Source organism: Dermochelys coriacea, chromosome 5, assembly GCF_009764565.3.
Source record: "Dermochelys coriacea isolate rDerCor1 chromosome 5, rDerCor1.pri.v4, whole genome shotgun sequence".
NCBI lineage: Eukaryota > Metazoa > Chordata > Testudines > Dermochelyidae > Dermochelys > Dermochelys coriacea.
This window is the reverse complement of record NC_050072.1, coordinates 88275117-88297966: the sequence shown is the minus strand read 5'-3', so window position 1 is coordinate 88297966 and position 22850 is coordinate 88275117. Positions and strand designations below refer to the sequence as shown.

The following is a 22850-nucleotide window of genomic DNA, read 5'->3' as shown; positions in this document are numbered from 1 at the left end:
TTGTTTGGGAGAGTAAATGAGTGAAATTCATTTTCTTTTGATTGACAGAAAGTAATGATGTAGATCAGGACACAATGAAGGCAAACTCTCAGGGGTTTATTGGATGTCTCTCTTCAGTGCAGTTCAACCACTTTGCTCCTTTGAACACACATACACCCGCAACACATTATTTTCAAAAACATGCCATTACTACAAATGGTCAGGAAAGACAAGACTTCAGATCGTCCAAACCAAAATGTTGGTCTGGATCTAATATTGATATCCACAAGGAGATATTAGATCCAGACCAACATTTTGGTTTGGACTATCTGAAGTCTAGTCTTTCCTGACCATTTGTAGTAATGGCATGTTTTTGAAAATAATGTGTTGCGGGTGTATGTGTGTTCAAAGGAGCAAAGTGGTTGAACTGCACTGATTCTTTTGATTGACAGAAAGTAATGATGTAGATCAGGACACAATGAAGGCAAACTCTCAGGGGTTTATTGGATGTCTCTCTTCAGTGCAGTTCAACCACTTTGCTCCTTTGAACACACATACACCCACAACACATTATTTTCAAAAACATGCCATTACTACAAATGGTCAGGAAAGACTAGACTTCAGATAGTCCAAACCAAAATGTTGGTATGGATCTAATATCTCCTTGTGGATATCAACTATCAGCTCAAGCTCAACATGCCTAAAATAAATAATGTGTTGCGGGTGTATGTGTGTTCAAAGGAGCAAAGTGTTTGAACTGCACTGAAGAGAGACATCCAATAAACCCCTGAGAGTTTGCCTTCATTGTGTCCTGATCTACATCATTACTTTCTGTCAATCAAAAGAAAAAGAACACTATTCATCTTTCACTTTATTTTGTACATTTGCACTATGATTGTGTTCTTTTTCTTTTGATTGACAGAAAGTAATGATGTAACCACTCATGCTAGTGGATCAATGCTGACTGTTTAGACCACACTTTCATATGAGGGTATAATAGTTGTGTCAGCCTAAATGTCCATGCAGCCATTGTGCCCACAAAACTATGTATAAATGCAGAATTTCTAATATCTCCTTGTGGATATCAACTATCAGCTCAAGCTCAATATGCCTAAAATAGCACTCCTAAAGGATTCTTATCTGGGGAAAAAGTTTCTGCAAACTTGCAGTACTGGACATAAACCTAACTATGCAGGAATTTAGCCAAGATGTGTCAGTTTAAGGGAAATTCTATTGGCAGAATATGTGCTTATTATGTTTTATTTTAATCTTATTATTTCTTGCATGAGTGTGGGAAGTTGAAAATTATCAGTAGGAAAAGCAGTTGATAAACAGGAAACTACAGGATATTTCATGAAACTTCTTGCTGCTTTCATTAACAATCTAAATGCTAAAGCCCAGAAGTGAAGTCCTTCCTGACCATTTGTAGTAATGGGGTGTATGTGTGTTCAAAGGAGCAAAGTGATTGAACTTTACTGAAGAGAGACATCCAATAAACCCCTGAGAGTTTGCCTTCATTGTGTCCTGATCTACATCATTACTTTCTGTCAATCAAAAGAAAAAGAACACTATTCATCTTTCACTTTATTTTGTACATTTGCACTATGATTGTGTTCTTTTTCTTTTGATTGACAGAAAGTAATGATGTAGATCAGGACACAATGAAGGGATGTCTCTCTTCAGTGCAGTTCAACCACTTTGCTCCTTTGAACACACATACACCCGCAACACATTATTTTCAAAAACATGCCATTACTACAAATGGTCAAGAAAGACTAGACTTCAGATAGTCCAAACCAAAATGTTGGTCTGGATCTAATATCTCCTTGTGGATATCAATATTAGATCCAGACCAACATTTTGGTTTGGACTATCTGAAGTCTAGTGTTTCCTGACCATTTGTAGTAATGGCATGTTTTTGAAAATAATGTGTTGTGGGTGTATGTGTGTTCAAAGGAGAAAAGTGGTTGAACTGCACTGAAGAGAGACATCCAATAAACCCCTGAGTGTTTGCCTTCATTGTGTCCTGATCTACATCATTACTTTCTCTCAATCAAAAATTAGATCCAGACCAACATTTTGGTTTGGACTATCTGAAGTCTAGTCTTTCCTGACCATTTGTAGTAATGGCATGTTTCTGAAAATAATGTGTTGCGGGTGTATGTGTGTTCAAAGGAGCAAAGTGGTTGAACTGCACTGTCCCACAGTCAGCATTGATCCACTAGCATGAGTGGATATATTTTTGAACACACATACACCCGCAACACATTATTTTCAAAAACATGCCATTACTACGTGTGTTCAAAGGAGCAAAGTGGTTGAACTGCACTGAAGAGAGACATCCAATAAACCCCTGAGAGTTTGCCTTCATTGTGTCCTGATCTACATCATTACTTTCTGTCAATCAAAAGAAAAAGAACACTATTCATCTTTCACTTTATTTTGTACATTTGCACTATGATTGCAAATGTACAAAATAAAGTGAAAGATGTCTTTTGATTGACAGAAAGTAATGATGTAGATCAAAGGAGCAAAGTGGTTGAACTGCACTGAAGAGAGACATCCAATAAACCCCTGAGAGTTTGCCTTCATTGTGTCCTGATCTACATCATTACTTTCTGTCAATCAAAAGAAAAAGAACACAATCATAGTGCAAATGTGGAAATTGTCAATGGCTGTCTTTTCATTAAAGACATACAAGAAAGGAATTCAGCAAATCTACATATGTTGCTGTAGCATAAATGTAGTCAGAGGAATTCAGGTTAATTATTCAATTATTCATCTTTCACTTTATTCTATTGCAGAATATTTGCTTATTATGTTTTATTTTAATCTTATTATTTCTTGCATGAGTGTGGGAAAACTAATAAGATTAAAATAAAACATAATAAGCAAATATTCTGCCAATAGAATTTCCCTTAAACTGACACATCTTGGCTAAATTCCTGACTGTTGGTCTGGATCTAATTTTTGATTGACAGAAAGTAATGATGTAGATCAGGACGGGAGGGCTGTGGGTGAGTGAGGAGCAGAACTATTAGGAGTGCACTGTCCCACAGATGAATAGTGTTCTTTTTCTTTTGATTGACAGAAAGTAATGATGTAGATTGTGTCCTGATCTACATCATTACTTTCTGTCAATCAAAAGAAAAAGAACACTATTCATCTTTCACTTTATTTTGTACATTTGCACTATGATTGCAAATGTACAAAATAAAGTGAAAGATGAATAGTGTTCTTGGGACATGCTGACTGTGGGACAGTGCAGTTCAACCACTTTGCTCCTTTGAACACACATACACCCGCAACACATTATTTTCAAAAACACTCATGCAAGAAATAATAAGATTAAAGAGCAAAGTGGTTGAACTGCACTGAAGAGAGACATCCAATAAACCCCTGAGAGTTTGCCTTCATTGACTAGACTTCAGTAGTCCAAACCAAAATGTTGGTCTGGATTTAATATCTCCTTGTGGATATCAATATTAGATCCAGACCAGTGGATCAATGCTGACTGTGGGACTAGACCACACTTTCATATGAGGGTATAATAGTTGTGTCAGCAAAGTGGTTGAACTGCACTGAAGAGAGACATCCAATAAACCCCTGAGAGATGAGTCCCTCAGGGGTTTATTGGATGTCTCTCTTCATGTGTTGCGGGTGTATGTGTGTTCAAAGGAGCAAAGTGGTTGAACTGCAGTGTCCCACGGTCAGCACTCAAAAATATATCCACTCATGCTAGTGGATCAATGCTGACTGTGGGACAGTGCAGTTCAACCACTTTGCTCCTTTGGAAGGAGCAAAGTGGTTGAACTGCACTGAAGAGAGACATCCATTGAAAATAATGTGTTGCGGGTGTATGTGTTGAAAATAATGTGTTGCGGGTGTAACCACTTTGCTGACACAACTATTATACCCTCATATGAAAGTGTGGTCTAGTCCCACAGTCAGCATTGATCCACTGGTCTGGATCTAATATTGATATCCACAAGGAGATATTAGATCCAGACCAACATTTTGGTTTGGACTGAGAGATGAATAAAGTCATTACAATGCTGACTGTTTAGACCACACTTTCATATGAGGGTATAATAGTTGTGTCAGCCTAAATGTCCATGCAGCCAGTAGGAAAAGCAGTTGATAAACAGGAAACTAATATGAAGGTATAATAGTTGTGTCAGCCTAAATGTCCATGCAGCCAGTAGGAAAAGCAGTTGATAAACAGGAAACTATAGGATATTTCAGTAATGATGTAGATCAGGACACAAAATAAAGTGAAAGATGAATAGTGTTCTTTTTGGATGTCTCTCTTCAGTGCAGTTCAACCACTTTGCTCCTTTGAACACACGTAGTAATGGCATGTTTTTGAAAATAATGTGTTGCGGGTGTATGTGTGTTCAAAAATATATCCACTCATGCTAGTTAGTAATGGCATGTTTTTGAAAATAATGTGTTGCAGGTGTATGTGTGTTCAAAGGAGCAAAGTGGTTGAACTGCACAAAATAAAGTGAAAGAACTGTCCCACAGTCAGCATTGATCCACTAGCATGAGTGGATATATTTCTGAACACACATACACCCGCAACACATTATTTTCAACACATACACCCGCAACACATTATTTTCAAAAACATGCCATTACTACAATAAAGTGAAAGAACTGTCCCTCAGGGGTTTATAGGATGTCTCTCTTCAGTGCAGTTCAACCACTTTGCTCCTTTGAACACACGTAGTAATGGCATGTTTTTGAAAATAATGTGTTGCGGGTGTATGTGTGTTCAAAAATATATCCACTCATGCTAGTGGATCAATGCTGACTGTTTAGACCACACTATCATATGAGGGTATAATAGTTGTGTCAGCCTAAATGTCCATGCAGCCAGTAGGAAAAGCAGTTGATAAACAGGAAACTATAGGATATTTCATGAAACTTCTTGCTGTTTTCATTAACAATCTAAATGCTAAAGCCCTCTCAGGCGTTTATTGGATGTCTCTCTTCAGTGCAGTTCAACCACTTTGCTCCTTTGAACACACATACACCCACAACACATTATTTTCAAAAACATGCCATTACTACAAATGGTCAAGAAGTCTAGTCTTTCCTGACCATTTGTAGTAATGGCATGTTTTTGAAAATAATGTTTTGCGGGTGTATGTGTGTTCAAAGGAGCAAAGTGGTTGAACTGCACTGAAGAGAGACATCCAATAAACCCCTGAGAATTTGCCTTCATTGTGTCCTGATCTAACAAAATAACATATCTGAAGTCTAGTCTTTCCTGACCATTTGTAGTAATGGCATGTTTTTGAAAATAATGTATTGCGGGTGTATGTGTGTTCAAAGGAGCAAAGTGGTTGAACTGCACTGAAGAGAGACATCCAATAAACCCCTGAGAGTTTACCTTCATTGTGTCCTGATCTACATCATTACTTTCTGTCAATCAAAAGAAAAAGAACACAATCATAGTGCAAATGTACAAAATAAAGTGAAAGATGAATAATTGAATAATTAACCTGAATTCCTCTGACTACATTTATGCTACAGCAACATATGTAGATTTGCTGAATTCCTTTCTTGTCTGTCTTTAATGAAAAGACAGCCATTGACAATTTCCAACTATGATGATGATAATCAAGATTTCATAGGTTTCAAATTCCTGTCAAGTGTAATTTTATGTTGAATTATTGTATTTGCTATTAAGAGTGCTATTTTAGGCATGTTGAGCTTGAGCTGATAGTTGATATCCACAAGGAGATATTAGATCCAGACCAACATTTTGGTTTGGACAGGAAGTCAAGCAAATACAATAATTCAACATAAAATTACACTTGACAGGAATTTGAAACCTATGAAATCTGAGTGCTATTTTAGGCATGTTGAGCTTGAGCTGATAGTTGATATCCACAAGGAGATATTAGATCCAGACCAACATTTTGGTTTGGACAGGAGACAGATCATGCAAGAAATAATAAGATTAAAATAAAACATAATAAGCAAATATTCTGCTAATAGAATTTCCCTTAAACTGACACATCTTCCCCACCTACACTACCTCCTTCTACAAAGAGCTTGTTTTAAATTCTGCCTCATCTATTTGTCCTCAGTGGAGTGCAGAAGGTTAGCAGACACACAAATCTTAAGAGAACACTTTAAAAAAAGAACTAGTGCAATCAAGAGACTTCTGTTTGGCCTCTCTCCTTGACAATTTCCAACTATGATGATGATAATCAAGATTTCATAGGTTTCAAATTCCTGTCAAGTGTAATTTTATGTTGAATTATTGTATTTGCTTGACTTTTTACAGTCTGTCTAGACTTTCATGACTGTCACTTAGCAAAACAGAAGCACTATTCATTTTTGACATTCAGAGCAAAAATTTTAAATGAGGCTGTAAATGGTGCATTAAAAACACACTTGTACAAAATTCTGCATTTATACATAGTTTTGTGGGCACAATGGCTGCATGGACATTTAGGCTGACACAACTATTATACCCTCATATGAAAGTGTGGTCTAAACAGTCAGCATTGATCCACTAGCATGAGTGGATATATTTCCATTGAAGTGAGTGGACTTATATCTGTGTCTGCAGGGGGTACATCTGGCTGCATGTTTGTAACATAAATATTTTCATTTACATTGTGAAATTTTCAAAACATAAAAAAAACAGAATATATAGAATAACTTACATAAGGTTCTGGTGAAACCATCTAAAATACAAGATTGTAGTGCTACTAAATATTGGAAAGTGGGTGGAGTATACTGGGCAACTATTGTGCTGGAACAAAAGTATTAGAAAGTTAAAAATATTTGTATTATTTATTACTGATAAGTAGTTGCTGTGAGGATGCTCAATTTAATATTCTTTCATTGCATAATCACTTTTCTGGGCCTGGGATTTCTTCAATATAGTTCTAGGAGTACTATGACAATTCCAGAACCCTCTTCCTTATCTAGTTACAAGAGTAAAACATGTTTACTTCTGACAAAAATTATCAGTAGGAAAAGCAGTTGATAAACAGGAAACTATAGGATATTTCATGAAACTTCTTGCTGCTTTCATTAACAATCTAAATGCTAAAGCCCAGAAGTGAAGAGAGTAACAAATAGTTACATGGCTTTATTTAAAAAAGATGTCACTTCCCACACTCATGCAAGAAATAATAAGATTAAAATAAAACATAATAAGCAAATATTCTGCCAATAGAATTTCCCTTAAACTGACACATCTTGGGTAAATTCCTGAATAGTTAGGTTTATGTCCAGTACTGCAAGTTTGGAGAAACTTTTTCCCCAGATAAGAATCCTGTATTGTTCATTTATTGCATGTGTGCCTAGATTAGATTCGCTGACTAAAATGAGTAAAAAATCTGGTGAAATAATAAGAGTTTAAAATATATCTCATATGAACTCTCTGGATAACACCTACATGTACAGTAAATGATGGCAGCTATATATGAGACTGAGAACATATTTTACCAGTGTCTGAGAGATGCATAGTAAAATTGGGTACTAGATACTCACTGCAGAGACACATTGAATTCCAATTATGTGAAAATTGCAAATTTTTGCCATAACAGTTTTTTTTTTAAAAAAACAGCCTTTAAATGCCATTCTACTGTGGGTTTTAAATAGCAATGCAGGGCTGGTGGACAGAAGTAGGATTTTTTAAGCAACTATTGAGCTGTTTCACTGCAGCATTTGTATGGGTGCATACAAACACTATGGTTTTAATAGGCTGATTTTATTAAGAGTTTGAATCCTTCCCTACTCTTCTCTTTAACCTCTCACTCTACTCTGGCTCTTTCCCCTTGCAATACAAGCATGCACTAGGCTCTCATAAGAAACAAAATAAAAACACACCCTTGACTCTCCACTTGTCGCTGCAACTACCACCCCAACTCTCTTCTGCCTTTCATCTCTAAGATTATTGAATGCACTGTCTACAAGTTCTACATGGGAGGGAAGGATAGCTCATTGGTTTGAGTATTGGACTGCTAAACCCAGGGATGTGAGCTCAATCCTTGAGGGGGCCATTTAGGGATCTGGGGCAAAAATTGGGGATTGGTCCTGCTTTGAACAGGGGGTTGGACTAGATGACCTCCTGAGGTCCCTTCCAACCCTGATATTCTATGATACATGGAATTCCTCTCCTCCAGTTCATTCCGAGACCCTCACATTCTAGCTCCTGACCCTTGTCAGTTACTGAAACTATTCTTGCTAAAGTCTCTAATGACCTCGTCCTAGCTAATGTTCAGAATCAGTACTTCATCCTCATCCTTCTTGACCTGTCAGCTCCCTTGACATGACTGTAAATGATCTTTGTGAAATCATATCATCCCTTTGCTTCCATGGCTGTCCTCTACTGGTTCTCCTGCTTTCTCTGTAATCATCCCTTTTGTGTGTCCCATGGAGAATCCTTCTCATGAACCTACCAGCTTTCTGCAGGGATTTCTTTTGTCCCCTTCTCTTTTCCCTCTATGCCTTTTCTATGGGTAATCTGATCTGCAAAAACAATTCAACTACCATCTATCTCTATGCTGACGACTCACAGATCTACCTCTCTGCTCCAGATCTGTCTCCTGTCCAAACCAAAATGTTGGTCTGGATCTAATATCTCCTTGTGAATATCAACTATCAGCTCAAGCTCAACATGTCTAAAATAGCACTCCTAATAGTTCTGCTCCTCACTCACCCACAGCCCTCCCTGCTATCTCCTTAATCACTGTGGACAACACCACCATCCTGCCTGTCACCAAGAGCCTTAACCTGGATGTCATCTTCATCTTGCACCTCTCACTATTTCCTCACATCCAGGTTATATCTAAATCTCGTTGCTTCTTTCTGAGTACCTCTCTAAGATACAGACTTTCGTATGCATCCACATGCACCCTTCAATCTCTCATCTTGATTACTGCAATATCCTTCCCTCTGGCCTTAACATCTGCAATCTTGCCTTGCTCAGATCCATTCAGAATACTGCTGCAAAGACCATGTTCCTAGCCTGTCCGTTGGACAATGTCACCCCTTTGTTTGCATCCCTCCATTGGCTCCTCTTTAGAACATCAAACATAAGCTATTTGTCTTCACTTTCAAGGACTTTCATGGTCTAGCCCTATTCTATCTATCATCTCTCATTCAGATCAACTCCAACCTATGATTGGTCCGTGATGCCAGCCTCCATTGTCCACTTGTTAAATTTTCTAACAAGCATTGTCATGCTTTCTCCCATGCTGTCCCTTACATTTGGGATGATCTCCCCAAAAATGTTCACAAAACTAACTCATTATCCACCATCAAAGCCCTCCTTTGCTCTGATGCCTAAAAACACTTGACAACAGTTAGGGTGCTGGTCTGCTGAGCCCACAGCCTATCATGCTAATCAATATTGTCTCATTGTTAACTTGTACTTCCCTATCAGTCTGTATGTATCCATCTGTTGTATCTTGTCTTGTACTTAGATTATAAACTCTTTGGGGCAGGGACTGTGTTTTTTGTTCCATATTTGTACAGCGCTTAGCACAATGGGGTCCTGGTGCATGGTAAAGTCACTATATTTTAATTCTCAATGAAGCAGCACAATGGTCTTGAAACTGCATCACTCATTTATTAATAAACATTAACAATAATTTATAATCAACTCTTACTGTTCAAAGTGCTGTACATATATTAATCATGCCAGACAAACATTATTTCCTTTTTTAAATATGAGGAAACAGATTGAAAGTGTTAAATTCATCTAATTGACTATGAACAGCTACTAAGAGCTTATCTACACACAGAGATTGTACTGGTTTACGTTAAATTATTTTAAAACCTGATTTAGTTAAACGGGTGAAAACTCCTGTGTGGACAGTTATAGCAGTTTAAAGCTTATTATATGGGTTTAGCTAGTGCCTGTAGATTTACAGGTCCAAGAAAGGGGTTCAATCAGTTTAAGTGTGTTCACACTCAGAGTAGCACTGGTGTAATTGAACTGACTGAAAAATCATACCTTTACTTACCACTGTGTATGTAAACAACGCATAAATAGAGCTTGTTGCGAACATACCCATATCTTGGTTGGCAGGGAAAGGATTACCACTCTTTCCCTGAGAAGAACTGTTTACACAGCTACCTGCCCTCACGCAGGGATTGCCAGGCATCCCTGTCATGAGTCAAATGTCACCCACCCTTCTCAATGGGTGGGAAACTTGTTGGGGCTGGAGGTGATTGGGACAGCTGCAGTTCAATGGGGAAGGAAAACACACACTGAGATGATGCAGATGTGTCCCTCATCTTCAGAGTCTATAGCCACTCATTGGCTAGCTTGGGGAAGAAGGGGGCTGATTAGTCCCTTGCCCTCCCCTTTCATTAATTTTAAAATCTAGCCCAGGCCATGTGAAGGCTCCTTTGGTTCCATTCAAGCAGCAGCAAGATTTACTGTTGGACTGGGTTCTTTCCACTTCCCAGATCCTAACGTTTTCTGGATGCCAGAACAAAGAGGAATTGAAGTGGGCTCTGCACCTAGGAGAAGTAGCTCCTGAAGAATAAATAGGAGCTCTAGGGCCTCCCTTCCCTGTGTTTGTAGGGTGCACTCCAAGTGAGGGGTGTCTGTCTTACCATGGGGCTAATACCTCTGTTTCCCATCCTGGCAGCACATGTGCTCCAGGAATAGGAGCTTTGCTGGGGGAAGGTTGACAGTGCCTTGCACTCCCCACTTTGTCCCTATTTTCAGGTGAAGGATATGTGGAGCCGCTGCTGCCGTCATGGTCCTGCTGTTGGGACTTGCTACAGTGCTGCTGCCCCTTTCTCTCTCCCTGCTCATGAGCAGGGAAGTACGAGGCATGTGGGACACCTGCTACTGTTGGTAGTGCAGCAGAAGGCACTTCAGGTGCATGCTCCCAGAGACATTCAGCTGGGACCCAGCAAGATGTGGTGTCCCCTTCCCTCCCTCCACAGCTCATGGTGGGATGCTGTGGACCTCACTCAGTGAGGAAGGCAGCAGCCACAGACAGGGACTTGGGGAAGCTGGCAGCTGCAGCTGCCTGTCCCTGCACAGCTATAGTTTGGGCAGGTGCTCCTCGGGGGAAGGGGAACATTGGAGTACCCAGGTGTTGTAGAGGAGGGTCTTCTCTCTCATGCCATGGAGGGCCCCAGTCCAGTCTCCTGGATGCATTAAGAGGTGGGTGAGAACACCACTTTATTGCGGGAATTGTGGTTTTAGGGTCACCATCCCATGGGGAACAAGATAATCAATTTCCTCAGGCCTTTGGAGTGGATATGAACCATGGGAAGGCTCTGATAAAGATGAAGAGTTGCAGGAGGAGGGAAGCAGGAGGAGAGACCCATCCTGGATTGAGGAGCAGACTAGGACAGGGAGATCTCAGCAGATAGGAAGCAGGACCCCAGCTGGGGCCATTCATCTTGAGGCTGCAGATTGCAGATTTCAGCAGTTTGCCCCACTTGACAGGAGACATCCATTGTTGCTGCCCCACCAACTTTAGATCTTTGGTAGCTGACAGACTTGGGACTAGTTGAGAATTCAGTAGTCCCAAGGACAGGCAGTAATTATATGGCCTGCCTTACAGAGTTCAGACTTTTGAGCTCAGAAAGGGCTCCAGCATCTGTGGCCCATCCCTAGGCACCAGGTGGTTAGATATGTGAAGTCACTGGTGCACTCTGGTTTAGCTCTCTCCACCAGGTAGCTGGCCTGTCCTTTGGTGAAAGGTTTCCCAGTCCCACACAGAGATTTCATTGTGCGAAACTCTTAGAGGAATGATTCAGAGGTGACAGGCACAGGAGAGAGGACAGGCATCCCATAATCATAGACATTCTTGCAAGGTTATTAAATGCTCTACTGAGGACATGAAGTTGTGAGACAGAGGCCATTTTATTTAAGGCAGCATTTGTTGTGGCCTTTCTTTTGGCACTTCTAGGTGCCTCAGTCGGATGCGGACACATCCAGGCAGTCACTGGAATTATCGGATATACATTTGTCACCCAGAGCAGAGTTGCTATGCTTAAGGTAGTCTAAAATGGACCAGAATGGAAAGGGGCTTCTGTGGTGTAATGGGAATGTGTGGCTGAATGTCTCTGTCCTGGCCATACAGAGCCAGGAGCCAGGCCCACTGTCTATTCAGTGGGGATGGCAGCTTCCTTACAAACTACCAGTTTGCTGAGGTAATGAAGAAAACTTTGGCCTACTGCAAACTCAACTCAGCTAACTTTGGTACACATTCTTTCAAGATTGGGGCAGTAACACTGGCAGCATCGTTCAGGCTATAGGGTAGTAAAAAACTAATTGTTACAGGACTTATGTCCACCCCAGGAGAAAGGTTACTGGAAATGGCAATAAGCACAACTAAACCTGTCTGTTTCTGATTCCAGGGGCTATCCAAAGCATAGTCAATGTTTGGACTGTGGGCACTCTATAGAACATGGGGCTCACAAGATGGTGGCCAGGTCAGCAGGTGGATAAGGGAAACCATGGAAGAAAGTGAACCTTGAGGTTACTATGATACTCTTGGAGACTGGTGGTTCTGTGGTCCAGCACAGGGACACTTGTTATAATTGGCCTGAGTTTTTCAGGGATGATGGAGTACATTTGTCAGATGAGGGGGCTGACATCTAACTTAGGAATGTGAGAGAATGAATCGGGCAGGAGCTCTAATACCAGGCATTATGGGTAGACAGGGGCATGACAAAGCAAGTTGCTGGTACCAATCAATGGCAGGTTTTCCAGTGCAGTCAAAAGGATTAAAGAATGATTCATAGAAGTAAAAGACCTGGGATTTTGCTGATAGGCCTTGTGCCCATGGAATAGGGGAAGATACTGTGACCTTCATCAGTCATCTTTAGTACTCTCTCCCCCTCACTGGGGGAGGGGAAGGGAGTGGCAGTAGGATACAAAAGAGTGAGTCGAGTCCTAGGGTTAGGCTGAGGAAAGTCTACCCTGAGTTATGGGTTGTATGGTAGGAGCCTGACAGATGACTGTATGGATGACAGAGCAGGTGGTGTCCTCCCCCACATAAAGTTTAATAAAAGTGCAGCTTGCCGTTTAAAATCCATCCCTGTGTTTGTCCTCATTTGCTGCCATGTCTATATCAGTATGGCTTGGCTGAGCTGAAGTAAGTTACTTTGTCAAGAGAGAGCTATAAGCAGGGTGAGTTTAATAGTTTTTCTGTACTGTGGGATACTTTGAGAACCAGCATCATCCTGGAATAAGGGGATAAGCCTCATTGAAAGATGGCTTTTGCATTTTATCTTCTGAACTCTGGATGCAATCAGTCTTTTGCCTACATTTAGCTAAATCCCAGTATCCTCTAGCCCTCAGTTTGCCTGTTTTGTCACAATATTACATAGATGAAATTGAAAATACTTTTAAATTGCAAGGCTTAGGTTTAGGGAAAGGAGAGAGAGAAAGACCTGGCATTTTTCAGTTTCTCCAGGAACCTAAGATTATTTTAAATGTGCAGGCAGTGGCCCTCAGATTTGCTTTTCATGAAAACACTAAGCTATATTTAACAATGGGATAATTCAGACAAGTGCCTCAACACCCTGAAGATTATTTTCAAAAAGCCTTGTGTTTTCTGCTCATTAATAAAATCTTTTCTGATCAACACCCCAAAGCAAAACTAATAACATTATGATTCAATATTTTGGTAGCCTTGCCCTTGTATATTCTTTGTTTGGTCATATTCTACCATGTTACAGTAGGAGCAGCAGCTCATATTCTAAGCTTAGTTTGGACACTATATTTAAGGGGAAAAAAAAGTGAGCTGTACAGGCCACAGCTGATATTCGGGAATCTAGGTTATAATCAAACATGTCATATACATTCATTCTATAAAGGCCCTGTCATAACCATAGGGGTAGCCTAAATTCCTCCTTACCTGTAAGGGGTTAAGAAGCTCAAGTAACCTGGTTGGAACCTGATCAAAGAACCAATGAGGGCAAAAGATACTTTCAAATCTGCGGGGAGGGGGTGGGGGGGGGGAGAGGTTTTGTTTTGGATTCTTTGTATTTCTGTGCCATTCACTTTTGGGATTAAGAGGTACTGGACATCAATCCATGTTCTCCAAATCTTTCTAAACATATTTCAAACTTGTAAGTATCAGACAGGCAAGGCATATTAGTTTATCTTTGTTTTCTCAACTTGGTGCAAGAGGAAAAGATGAGGGAAAGTATGACATGCTAGAAGGGAACGCCATACACTCTGGTTCTAAGGGCACCAGGAGCAACCTCTCTCTAGCAGGTTAAGAGGACACTTGATCTTGGGCTATAAGTACCACTCTGGGAGAAAATATTTGATATTAGGTAGTTTTTTAAGGGCCTGTTCCACTGAAGAGAATGGGAGTCTTTCCAGTGGCTAGACACTGACACTATCAACATTCTGACTAGAAACAGGAAGCAACTAACAGTGGGGATAGTCAACCATTGGCATAGTTTACTGAGGGAAGAGGTTGTATCATTTACATAGAAATTGGATGTTTTTCTAAAAAATATGTTCTAGTTCATCAGAAGTATTTGGCCTCAAAAGTGTTAACTTGCATAGTGTGTGTGTGTGTGTGTGGGGGGGGGGAATAAATCCCTTCCACTGCAGGAATTAAGGGTCAATCTCCATAGTTTATGTTATCCAGGGAATCAGACTAAAATGATGATTGTAGCCTTAAATTCTATGAAATTCTCTGGCAGCATTCGCTGCAATGGATGAGCTCCAAGGATCACTGTGACACTACCCCTGGAGCTTTCGCCCTAAGAAGAGTACGCCACAGTACAGATGGATTCTGCTTTTATGTTAACACATTCTCAAGCTTTTTTATTTTCTACTAGATTCCATTTTAATTGCCAGGGGGGATGAAATACATAGTATACTCTTTCTTTCCCCAAGGAGGTCTTCTCACTCCATTGAAAGGTATCTGCAGTGTGTGAGAACAGCAGCTGGAAGGAATGCTGCAGAGATGGTTGACTCCCACCTCTTTCCAGGACAATCAGCCATAGCCTGTTTCTACACTCTCAATTAAACCAATTTAAAGTCAATGAAATTTTGATTAGAATCAAACCTATTTGATTAGAAGAAAGCCGTAGCCAAATGGACTTGTAAGTCCTTAAAGTACCCTATGAGCCAACTACTTTGTGCTGCTCTTGTGATTCAAAGCCACTAGAAAACTTTGGAATTCCCCTTCTCTGGTCCTGCAGCAAATGTAGGTTGGCTGAACAAGAGAATCTGTCCCTTAATTTCAAAATTTGATCAAAATAGATTGTTACTTCCCTTAGAATTTATGTCCCATGCTTTAACATCAAACTGATTTTTACAAATAAATGATCAACTCCTGAATATGAGGTTTTTTTAATGGAAAAGCTGTCAAATCCTTAATTCATGTACCTGAATGGTGGCACTATGATACTATCATTACTTTGCAACTGAAGTGCAAACTACTTTTCAAAGACTTAAGTAATGATTCAGATGTGATGATTATTTATCCTATCGCTGTTTTTAAAGCAGAATCTATTTCCTGCATTTTTATCTCTTACTATATATTTCTGCTAATGCTGCCTTCTACACAGATGACACTTTCAGAATGCTCACTCCTCTTTTGTGTTTGTTGCCCACAAACATTCATGCATTTTGAGTTTTACTGCTCTAAGCCAATAATAATACAGTACAAGAAAAAGATTCAGTGCGTCTCCAGGGAGTTGTCCTGTGCAGCGATGTTACATTTACCTTATACAGAAAGCATGCTCTCAAAATTATACATTTCAGCTGGTATTGTTTATATGATGATTTTACAAGTTACACATCTTTTTACATGTCTCTAAAATCAAACCCATCCATTGTCCCAGTTCGCTAACTTGTGCTGTTCCTTCCCTAACTTTGTTTTAGGGGCATTCCAGATACTGGTCCATGGAGACTTCAGTCTTGTACTAAGACAGATAATGAACATGTCTTGATTTTGAGATGTTTCCTATGTGCCAAAGCTTATTTCAGCTAATGCAAGGTATTATGGGATATTTAACATAGCAGAACAGGAGTACAGTAAATTTGGCCAATATAACTATTATATTATTGTGCTTAATGAAAACATGGTGCAGATAACAATATTATTAATATGAAGTATGCACTTGCCAGCATATATTGGTCAACACTAATTATTACTATGGGTATTAGTATGCTTAGATTAATTATCTTCTACACAAGATTATTAAATTAATCACATAAGTGATGTCAAAGTCAAATAATTCTGAACGAAGACATCCACAATTACTATTGTGAGTTATGTAAGGATTATCCTGAACAATCTATCTTGAAAAAAATATGTTACAACCGCAGTCTATATCAACATATTACAATGCAGGATTTATGGCCAACCTGAAGCTAGTATAGAGTCAGTTTAGCCCAACAGAATCTATACAGTCCAAAATTAAACCTAGAGGAGGGCAGAGAACTAATTGTGTTAACAAATTAAGACCTCGTTTATCCCAAGAGGAGGAGGGGAACTGAATGCAGCTTTCACAATGCCTTTAATGTATGTAAAGCTTTTAGATATGATAACCTTTGAATACATGTCTGTAGACAAATAATTATTTCCAAGCTTACCACACCAGCCCAATGGCAGAATGGACATTTTGAGATCCAAGCTTTACCTCTCAGTGGAACTTATAGTTTGTATTCCATCTTCATCCTCAGACAGTATTTCTGGACCTGTTACTATTCCAGAAATACTGATTTACCAAAGCTGTGATGTTATTCCCAAATGTACTGTACCACAAGAAGCACATTAGACACAAGGCAGTAAAGTACCTTTAAACTAAGCCTTGTAAAACTGTGTTAAGAAACACTTTTTAAAACTTCTGTTTACAAGGTGGTAATGTATAAAACACAGAAAGTGTACCTATAAACCTATAGAAGGAATATAAAGTATATATATCCCATATACTATTCATGGGGGAATTCTGCACCACAGTGTGTGCACAGAATTCATGCCCTAAGCAGATTTCTTTGCTTTCTCATCATTTGCTGCAGGGAAGCAAAGGAAAGCCTCAAGTGTGGTCATGCATCCTTCCCCAGCAGTGTGGGCACGTCATTTACAGCCTGGAGAAGCCGGCAGAGAGGCAAATCATGGGGGTGGGAAGGGCTGGAGGTGCCCATGGGTGTAGATGGGGTAGAGGAATGGGGGGACGTGTGAGGTCATGTACCACTCCCTGCTTATTCTGAGAGTGAAGAGCTGCCCAGGTGAAGGAGGGTGCTGCTGGGCTCCTTGACTCTGTAGCTGCACATTACCTCCTGGGTCCTAGTGCCAGTCTCCTTCTGTGTGTGCTGGGCACCATCCTGTTTTCTATACAAGAGTGAGTGCCCGCGTGGGGCAGGACAAGGGGAGTGGGATGGAGGGAAGAGACAGTGGGGAATGAAGAGGGAAGGGGATGTGTGAGTGAAGGGAGAGGTATGGGGCGGGGGACAGTGGGGAGAGGAAGGGGGGGATGGAGCACTGGGGAGAGGATGGGGCAGTGGGATTGGATGAAGAAGAAAACAGGGTAGAGGAATGGGGAGAGCGGAAGTCTGGCATGTGGCATCCCCTTAGCAGCAGCAGCAGCAGCTGGGACTCCCCCGTTAAGCAGGCCCATTGGACCCCCACACTAACGAGCCCCCCCAAGCTTGCACCTGGACCACCCTGCTGATCCCTCCACACCCAGACACCCCCATGCTGAGCTACAACTACCTCCACCTGGATGCCTCTTCAGAGTCCCATTACCCCTGCATCCAGAACCCCTGTGCATCCAGATCCCCAATGAGATGCTAGCACACAGACTGCTCCACACAGAACATTGGGTTGCCAACCCTCCAGGATTGTCCTGGAGTCTCCTGGAATTAAAGATTAATCTTTTATCAAAAATTATGTCATGTGATGAAATCACCAATAATTTATCCAACCAAAGTTGGCAACCCTAAGAAAACACTCTTACCCCACACCTGTATTTCCCCCCCTCCTTCCCCACACATATACTAAGCTCCTCCACACTTGGATCCTGCTGGGCTGAGCCTGCCTACCATACCTGGTGCACCTGGAACTTAGGACAGGGCCTGGGGTGTTTCTGGGGCAGGCCCAGCCCTTGTGCTGTGTCAGGGTCACGTGCAGCCTCGCCGCTGAGTCCCTGTTCCAGGGGCGATCTGCAAGGTGATTTCCCACCTCTGTGCAGCCAGTAGCCTGTGCTGGAGCATGCCACATTTATTTTTTGACAAATAAAATTTGCAGAATTTTAAAATATTGTGCACAGAAATTTTTACAAAATTTTTATTTATTTTTTTGGTGCAGAATTCCCTCAGGAGTAATATAGGAATCTGAGGTGAAAACTCAATTCCTGATCTGTAAAAATGTCACAAGTTTCTAGCTTTAGGATCAGCCATACTTGCATCCCACACAATGATATTTTAAGCGAACAGATACATTTCAACATTAATTTCTAAAAGAATGAGCTTGTAAATATTGGAGAATGGATATTCTGAGTTAATCACAAAACAATGAAAAAGGTCAAAGTGGTGTTATTTACTAAACAGTTCTGTTTCCACATTCTTGTGTCGAAAATTGCTGGAAGAGAAAGACACGTACAAAACTAAACATCTCATGATAATGAGATGTAACAACATTCAGTATTCTAACCACTTTACTAACAAAGGAAATAGCATTCCCTTCAAATTCTTCCCACTCCCACCCCTTTCTCTGTCAATCTGGTCTCATAACAAATAATATGAAAAAAAGACTGTCTTTGAGAATGGTTATCATCCTTCCTAGCTTCTTTAATTAAACATAACTGACAGCACTATTAAGAATGGCAACTGGGGCTAGGTAAATTCCACCTAGAACATTATTACAGAGAAAAATAACAGGCAGCTATTGACTATAAGGTAGCTATAAGTCACTACTGGATGAATGACTTGATCACTCTCCATAACTTAATTAATTTAAAAAAACGCAACACTGCACATTTTAGCTTAAAACACCTTAACCCTAGCTGCATTGGTCAAAATCAAATTAAAGGAAGAGTCTCTGACACAGCAACTAATTACTGATTAATCTTGGGTCTATACATACGATTTGATCATGATTTCATTTTCCAAGAGTGTAAGAAAAATGCCATGTTTCATTATGCTTGATTGCAAAATGAGAGAGATAAGTGTGAAATTATTTTTAATGGAATCCACTTGCTCATCTCTCAAGAAGCACTTACCCATGATTATATGTGCACTTTGAAGTTTCTACCTTGATTGTCATTCACTATCTAATTAAATCTAAGACAATGAATGTCTCTCAATAAGGTTAGGGCTCTTATTTTTTATGTGGCATGATGACATTTTGATCCATGTTTCAGAAAAAAACGTGTGGTGTTCTACTTACCTAAAATCTTGCCAAGTACAAGGGATTTGATTGCATTGAATTCTGTACCTGAAGACAGAACGAATTGCATCCTTTCATTCTGGTTAATCTGCAAAATTGTTCAGTGAGAAACAGACGTAGCATAATGGAAAAGAATTCAGTTGGGATGTGTATGTAGGGGAGAAAAGGTGAAAGAAAAAGAGGAGAAAAGAATAACTTGTCATTCAGACCATAAAGGTTAGGATAGCAATACTAAAAAGTGAATCAGCCATTAAAAGGCAGATAATTTTATAAACAACATGGTATAACTTCTTCGGAACACTATGATTGTGGCTAAGATACATTTAAGCATTCCCACCTTAGTATACAATTCTCCTTTTTCTAAACCATTTACATAACGCCTTTGTATTCATCTATAGGCAGAATATAATTGGTAAGCTCTGTGAAGAGATGTATAAGGCTTTTTTTTTAAAAAAAGCTCTCACTTATCTCAGAATGAAACTTTAAACATGAAACAATTAAATGTTTTGCAGTGAATGCTGTGCTCCCAGAGCCATTACATAAATTGCTTGTCTTGAAATGCTGGTGACAGTGCATAACTGCATCATCCAGTTCTTATCCAAATATATTATTTGATTTGTAACATTCAGAATCATCAACATTTATTTTACAATAGGGCCTTTTTCCAATGCCAGTTTCTACAAATACAAATTGTGTTAGCTAATCTTCCAGTTTCCCTAGAAACCATGAATCAATGTAGATACAAACACATTTTCCTAGCAAGTTTTTCCCTAGTCCTAAAGCAAATGCTGAGCAATAGCTGTTGAAGAAAATAAGGGGTTCAGGTACTCATCTTTGAAAACCAGACCAAAAACTTTGTTTTAAATGACTGTTAAATTGCTATAGTGCATTAGTACTGTTCTTTTGTACCCTCATTAAAATAAACAAAACAATTGACAACTTTTATCAGTTGGGGCAATTAGTCGAGTGTTCCACATTCAAACAATCTAGGTTGAACTAAAAAATATTTCATTGCCTACTGAAATGAAATGAAAAGGTGGAAGTGACCTTTTAAAACAGACAAGGTGAACGTCAAAGGGATCTTTTAGTCTAGACTCTCACTTTTCAGCAAGAGTCTGACATGTTTTGCTTTACTTCCTTGAGATATTAAAATACAATTTATGTTGGGGTACTCCTTTTATTGCATTTATTTATTTCATTTTGCTTTGGGTCTTGTTCCATTTGATGACAACCCACTTTTTCGCTTAACTGCATTACCTCTACAAAGAGCATTTCCTCCTCCCTGTTAATCTTGACATGGTGAAGCAGCCCGTCAGCCATGCTTTTGAAACTGATGCTAAAGACATCCGGATCTTGATGGCTATCTAGCTTGTACCTAATCTGTAAACTTCCTGAAGGGATGGAGTAAGATATTTTAGTTTCAGAACTAAGGTATGTACAAAATAGCTAGTGTAAATCATAAAAACAATCCTTCCTCTTTTGAGACATGCATAATATGAAAAGTTGTACAAATGTCTGATTAACTTAAAGGAACAGCTTAAATAACAGACACAAATACAAACATGAAATGAAAGAAAGAAAATATTGAAACAATGACTGGAAACCATGGTTGGTCTGGATTAAAAAATTAAGATATTCCAGTGTACAGCAAATTTCCACTATGTAACCTCATAAAAGAGTTAATGTTGCAGTTCATATCAACAGTGGTGCCCCAAATATAAGCCATAATACAGGGGAGAGCAAACTACGGCCCGCAGGACAGATCTGGTCCATCAGGGCTTTCAATCCGGCCCACTGGATTGCCAGCCCCGCGGCGCAGAGGGGCTAAGGCAGGCTCTCTGCCTGGCCTGGCCCCATGCTGCTCCCGGAAGCAGCCGGTACCATGTCCTTATAGTCCCTGGGCACAGGGGGGCCAGGGTGCTCCATGCACTGCCCTTGCCTGCAGGCACTGCCCCCCGCTGCTCCCATTGGCTGGGAACCATGGCCAATGGGAGCTTCAGGGTGGTACCCGCAGGTGAGGGCAGCAGGTGGCAGAGCCACCTACCACACCCCACCCCCAGGAGCCACTGCCGGACATGCTGGCCACTTCTGGGAGCAGCGCAGAACTAGGGCAGGCAGGGAGCCTGCCTTAGCCCCGCTACGTGCCGCTGCCACCCTGAAGCCGGTTGAGGTAAGCGGCGCAGGGCCAGAGCCCGTACCCTGAACCCCTCCTGCACCCCAACTCCCTGCCCTGAGCCCCCAACCCCCTGCCTTGAGCCTCCTGCCACACCCCTGCTGCACCCCAACCCCCTGCCCTGAGCCCCCAACCCCTGCCCAAAGCCCCCGCTGCACCCCTCCTGCACCAACCTCATGCCCTGAGCCCCCTCCTGCACCTTGCACCCCTCCTGCACTCCAACCACTTGCCCTGAGCCCCTTGCTGCACACCTCACTGCCTCCTACACCCCTCACTCCCTCCTGCACCCGAACCTCTTGCCCCAATCCTACATTCATGGCCCTACATACAATTTCCTCATTCAGATGTGGCCATCTGGCCAAAAAATTTTCCCACTCCTGCCATAATATCTAGCACTATTAATGAACCAATAACTGCTTTACCGCCTCTAAAACTCATAGTGATTGATCAATTGGTAAGACCGGGAATAAAATCATGATATTCTCCTACATTGTGATCAGTGTAATAGCTCTGTTCCTGTTTATCAAATGTTCTGAGCATAGTGGTTTTAAGAAGTGACAGAGCTTAGGACCTTATGCTTCAGAACACAGACCTACACATCATTTGAGCTGGAGAACCTCTATTAGTTGTAGAAGTAGGGCTTTTTATCCAACAGAAAGCAATACAAGTCCCAAACACCTGAGCAGGACTAATTTATCTATTCACTGAAGGGCAGTAGTATAACATTAGCCAATGTATTGTGTAAGGCAGACAAAATACTTAGAATTAGGAAAACTAGAGAAAAGATTTGAAAACAAGGATACTGGACAAAATTAACTGCTGGCCTAAATGGGCACAGCTCCATTGACTTCAACTAACTTATGTCCATTTTGGCCAAAAGTGTATTTGGCCAACTGTATTAGCTTGCAAAAATGCCTTGGGTCTAGCATGGCATAATATGAAATTAAGATAAATACACTGTAATATTGTTTATCATAAAACTACGTGTTTCTATGCTTTGGAAGAATGTTATAGTAAACATCTGTCAAGCCTAACCAGACAGTTTATGTCAAAATAAGCAAAGAATTTAATTTAGGATATTTTTATATATTACCAAAGGGTTTCCAGCATTAATCAGACAAATACTTATTTCCTACACGGATTAAACAAATACTGTAGGAAGAACTCATTTTAATCAGGTATTGCGGCAATAATTTTTCATGGGGAAAGCATTTATTTTTTGGTTTTGCTGAAAAATAAATCTTGCACCTAAAGAAAGTGACAATGGGAAAAACATCCGTTGGTTGGAAATCAGGTCTGAGAATCAGAAGAAATTCTAAGATGTTATG

General features: G+C 40.4%; 1 protein-coding gene across 1 annotated transcript in view; it reads right to left on the bottom strand.

Moving 5' to 3' along the window:
* Positions 1–22850, bottom strand: part of LOC119856113 (contactin-associated protein-like 4) — a 317632-nt gene that overhangs the window by 11456 nt on the left and 283326 nt on the right. Inside the window, exons 20-21 of the mRNA XM_038403253.2 lie at positions 20607–20740; positions 19350–19437 (exon numbers count right to left, since the gene is read on the bottom strand). Coding sequence (XP_038259181.1) covers positions 19350–19437; positions 20607–20740 — 222 coding nt within the window. The remainder of the gene's footprint in view (positions 1–19349; positions 19438–20606; positions 20741–22850) is intronic.